Source organism: Sceloporus undulatus, chromosome 1 (assembly GCF_019175285.1).
Source record: "Sceloporus undulatus isolate JIND9_A2432 ecotype Alabama chromosome 1, SceUnd_v1.1, whole genome shotgun sequence".
In the NCBI taxonomy this organism is placed as follows: Eukaryota; Metazoa; Chordata; class Lepidosauria; order Squamata; family Phrynosomatidae; genus Sceloporus; species Sceloporus undulatus.
The window spans coordinates 376,050,617-376,056,123 of NC_056522.1; the positions used below are offsets into that span (position 1 = coordinate 376,050,617).

The window sequence follows — 5,507 nt, forward strand, 5'->3', positions numbered from 1 at the left end:
CATCATTGAAATACCATACCTCCAAAGTGACTCGAAGCAGCTTTATTTTGGCCTGTCTGTAACAGGCCTATAGGTTATTTGCTGCAGTTTAAAGATCCAGAGTTTTAGAGAATGAGCAGGGTGCCTTTGTCGTGGTAGTATAAATTATCTCTACTACTCCACCACTCCCAGAGGCAACTTCTTCCGCTGTCAAACAGCTTTTACTCTCAAGAAGCTCTTCCTAATGTTGAGGTGGAATGTCTTTTCCTGTAGTTTGAGTCGGTTGCTTTGTGTCCTAGTCTCTGGAGCAGCAGAAAGCAAGATTGCTCCTTCTTCCATATGTGATGCCCTTACATCCTCCATCAAATATTCTGAGCATGATTTCTAGAGATCTCTCTTGAACATAAATCTTCCACCAGCTTCCCTCTTGAGATACTACTCTGCAAAACAGGCATTGTTTTGCTGTGATGCTCTCTCACTGCGCTGTGATTGCTTATTGTTGTAATAGGTTCTGACATTTCATTTCAAAGCCCTTTGTGTGGCAGCACCCACCCAGAGGGAAGCTTCCAGGTCTGGCATCTGTGAATTAAATCTGATCACCCTGGACATAAGCTTTGATCTTCTCATCAGGTCAAGCAGTGCCTCTCAGCACAGTTCCTTCCATGAGCAATTTTGCTAGATTCACCTTCTGTTTAACCGCCCCCCCTCCCCACACACATACACACTTCCACTTTTGAGAGAGAACCTTTTCAGAAAATGTGCACTCCATCCCAATGACATTCTGAATAGTAAAAGTTTGGAGTCTCACTGATCGGTTCACCTGCCCTTCCCTGCCTGTCACTGTTTGTGGGATAATTATGTAGATGGGAGAGTGCAAGCACCTTCATTTCAAGTCCTTCCCAACAGAATGTCCTTCTTTCCCATTGCCATAGTGTGGAAGTCACTTTCTTGGACTATAACTCCCAGGATCCTCCAACACCATTGGTCATGCTGACTGGGGATTCTGGGAACTGTAGTTAAAAATGACAGCCTTTGAGGAGATGGAGCACAGAGGTATGTGGGTGAGGGGCTGTACAACTCTGCTTCATCAGTGAATTGCAACACTGCACACTTCAATGTTCAACCAAATGCACATGCTCATTTCCATAAACAGTGCACATGTACAACTACACACAGTGTGTTATATAGCATTACATAGGGAACTAAATAACTGGAAGTGAGCAAAGTTTGGAAAAGTTACTTTTTGGACTGAAGTTCCCAGAATGTTTGAAGATTCTGGGAGCTGTGGACCAAAGAAGTAACTTTTCTAAGCACTGGTTAGAAAAGATACCTGACAGCAGCCATCTCTTGCTCTAAGAGGTAAGAAAAGAGGTTACTTTCTTCAAATTGGGTGCTCCCAAACCTATTCTGTGGAGTAGTGGCGACTTGTGGCTTCAATGCCATTGGGAAAGTCAATTTGTTCCAGGTTCTATTCTGGATTGTAAAGGAGCTTTTCAAGGCAGAGAATTTGAATACTTTAAAGTTCAGAGAAGACCCCAAAGCAGACTAGCTGCCCCACTGGCTTTGGAGCCACCAATTTTCACTGCTTCACCTCCAACTGAGCTCCATTTTGGGAGAAAGGTGAAATATAAAACAGAAATGTGTAAATCTAGAAATTTTAGTCCAGAAATTGACCCAAAAAACCTGGGTTGACTTATCCAGGGGTCAGTTTAAATACTGTAGTTTTACTCTTATCAAAAAGGGAACATCTCCTTCTCTGAGTAGAGTGGTGAAAGGTGAGAGTTCAGACCCTCCTGGAAGCACCAAAATGAAGCAAGAACTTTCTCACCGCCACTTGTGACCTTTTTGATGGCAGCTCTTTGGTGCTTCCCTGCAAAGGAATGCTGAGAAGAATCAGACTCTGAAGGATTGCATAAGACATTTGTGTATGTTTGTCAGCTTTTCTGTGTTAAAATCAGGCAAAGTTATTGCATTAAACTGCTAATCTGTCATCACTGCTAATGTAGTCAAAATTTCCTTTACTATGCTTTTTCATCCTTTTTTTTAACACATGTGTGTTTTCGTAGCCTCTCCTACACCTGGTCACTTCACCCACACATCACACAGCCACCATTTATCATAGTTCCCTCCTCATCTATCCAGGGTAAGCAGAACCAGTTATGTCTGGTGAGATTTTGTAAGTTCTTTGGCATCATTTTATTTTGTTTTGTCCTTCACATCTTTTGTTACATGCCCTTAAATTTTACCCTTATCCATAGATCCTACCAAAAGCCATAATTTTGGCCCCCATACCTGTCCTTAACTTATATGTGAAGTCAACTTACAGTTGAGTATATGCGGAAGATAGAATGAATATTCTGGATCAGTAGTAGCCGGTGTCTCCCATGTGGGTTGGTACATCCATTGCAAGCTTTAATGGAGTTTAAGGTGCTGAGCTGTGTGCCCAAACCATATTCAGCACTCTGGAGAGCTCTTTTAAAGCTGTCCAAAATCCAGATTGGGCTTCCTACCCCACTGACATAGGATTCACCAGCAGCTACTGCTCTGGAATTTAGTTTTTGCTACTTTCTCTTTCATAAGAAAGATTGAGATTTTTTATTTTTTTGGATGCCTGAAAGTCTCTTCTCTCCAAAAAAAGTACAGTATGTGACTTTGTTTTTCTCTCTAAGCAATTTCAGCTAACTAGAGATGGGACAGTCTGTTCCTTGCCACAGCAACTGAGCTGTTTCCATGTTCTGCTCTCTTCCTATTGATCCCTCCCTTCCTCATTCTTTCTCTTTTATGCACACACTGTTGGGGAAAGGAGCCTTGGAAGTTGCATTGGATAATAAATATGAGCAAGGTCTTGCCACATTCTTAATAAAATGCAAAACAGTTAAATGTAGGTCTGAATCTTACATCAAGGAAACAGAACATAACTTTACACTCATGGAATTACAGTGGGCTCTCCATATTTTCTGGGGCTAGGGGCACAAGACCCCTGAGAAAGTGGAAACACTTTAAATAAAACAACACTTTCTTTTCTACCTGAGAGAACACCCCTCTAGGAATCGCTAGATCTTCCAGGGCAACTCTGTGGTCAACATGCCACAGAATTTGACCATAGAATTGCACTGGAGGATAATATAATAATTTTTACTGGTTTTATTTTTTTATATCTCTCTATGAATGTTTTCATTCAAGAATTGATAAGAAGGATTCTGTCATGCATTACTAGAGTGACCCCCCTGTTCAATGCAGCCACTTGTCCAGTGTAGTGGTCAACTTGTGACCCAAATACCAGATCCAGGACAGGATCCTGATAGTAAAAGGACAAGTAATAGGAACTGAAGGTTGGAACTGCAGTGTGAACCTGTGACAGAAGGGATCTGTCACGATAATCTCCATTACAGACTTAAAATTAGCCTTGATGTTGCTTCTGCAGACAAGTGTAGTTTAGCAAGGGGATGATTTTAACAGAATTGTTAACACCTTTCTCAAACTGCATTTCTCAGAATTCTTTGCAGGAAATCTTTAGAGTTGAACTACTGAATGGTGTGCCATAGCCAAAATGAATTGCATTGATTAGCAGCCCTATGATCCAGAGTGGTTCAATTCTTCATGGATTAAGCTTAATAAACCATGAAATTTTAAAGATGTCTGATTGCTTCTTCCGTTCTTTGCAGGAAGGAAAGAAAATTGGGAAGTGAGTTCTCTGAGCATGTTGACTTTTCTGCTTGTTCCCACTCTTGCGTGAATGCATGTCCATTTTCTTCTCCCACATGTTAAAAACCACACTTCTGGGTCACGTTTGATACGGCATGGGTTCACATGCATGAATCTTTCAGGTCTTGCCAAATAGTGTTGTGTTTGATCTGTTTCATTACATTTTCCCTCTTTCCATCCTAAGGTGCACATCGGTTACCTTCCTAACAAACAGGTGCTTGGGCTCAGCAAACTTGCAAGGTAAGAGCCAAAGTTTAATTAATTAAACTAATGCGGATTAACTTGGATTCCCCGAATAAAGTATGTTGAACTGCATAATCCAATTTTTCTCTGAATTCCAACAATCTCTGCTATTGTCTGTAAGCCTTCCTACTTTGGAAAAAGATACGCCTTTGCTAAAGCCGATATACTGACAAGCCATTGAATGATAAATCTCTGTACAGCCCATGCTACTTAAAGTAGAGTAGGCCAAGTAGTTATTAGTACAGTGACATAGTAGTCCACCCAGCTCAGTATTCTCAACTCTGCTGTGATTATATATTGTTGTTGTTGTTTGCTGTCAAGATGGCTTCAGCTCATTGTGATACTATGAATGAGAGTTATCCAAGAACTACAGTCAACAATAGCCCTTCTCAAGTCATCAAAAGCCATGGCTATCTATCTGTAATGTGGCCCTCCTCTTTTGCTACTGTCTTCCACTTTACTAAGCATTGTTGTCTTTTCCAGCAAGTCATATCATCCCATGATGTGTCTGAAGTAAAACAGTCTTAGGGCCCATATAGACAGGCCATAATAAAGCTGCTTCAGGTCACTTTAAATGACGCACACATCTTAAGAGGTCAGAAGCTGTGCCAAAGGACTGCACTCCAGTCCTTAGGAGTGGAGCATGGCTTTGGTGCAGCTTCTGGCCTCTTAGGATGCATACATTATTTAAACAACATACTTCCAAAGTGATCTGAAGCAGCTTTATTTTGGCCTGTCTGTACGGGCTCTTAGTTTAGCCATTTTGGCTTTTAGTATGAGTTCAGACTTTATTTGCTTTCCAACCCATTTTTTGATCTTTTCAGAAGTCTACGGTATCTGTAAATACTTTTCTCTAGCATTACATTTCAAATAATTGAAATTCTCGTCTTCTTCTTGGCTGTCTTAAAGTCCAGCTGTTACAGCCATACACAGAGTTTGGAAATACTATAGCAGGGATTATTCTGACTTTGGTATTCAGGGATATGTATTGATCTCATGATCACCTGTAAGCCAGATACATAAAACTGTTGAAGCTCTAGAAACAATATCAAAAGAGCATACACAAGTGAAATGGAGGAATTTAGGGTGGGAAGAAAGGGCAAGGAAAGAGGGGAAAGATAAGAATTTTTTTCTTGGGACACTGGCTCATGGTATGATACTAGAGAAATGTCACTACTTATATACTAAACTTTCCATTCACAGTTGGTATTGATACAGTCTGTGTTCATTCTGTTTAGTCTCCAATGACCTTCTGCTATAGTCAGCATCTCAATTAAATCTGACTTTCTACATCTCTGTGGAACCTGCAGGGAGCAAATCCAATGTCTGAGCATCACAGATGAATCTAAAGTAATTATGATTCTCCTTTTGGAAACTCCCACTCCAATCGGTTTCACAAATACCACTTAGCCAGGAGGCAGAGCCCGGTCGTAATCAGATGTTGTTAGATGTTCTATTGGAAATCTAACATGAAAAGGAGAAAAACAGATGTAAAAACCATATAGCCTGTATTGATGGGATAAAGTCTCTAAATATTATTATTATTATTATTATTATTATTATTATTATTATTATTATTA

The 5,507-nt window shown here is 40.3% G+C and overlaps 1 protein-coding gene across 1 annotated transcript in view; it reads left to right on the plus strand.

Moving 5' to 3' along the window:
* GCH1 (GTP cyclohydrolase 1) overlaps positions 1 to 5,507 on the plus strand; it is a 64,687-nt gene that overhangs the window by 29,463 nt on the left and 29,717 nt on the right. The window contains exon 3 of the mRNA XM_042445949.1: positions 3,869 to 3,924. Within this exon, the coding sequence (XP_042301883.1) occupies positions 3,869 to 3,924 (56 nt within the window). The remainder of the gene's footprint in view (positions 1 to 3,868; positions 3,925 to 5,507) is intronic.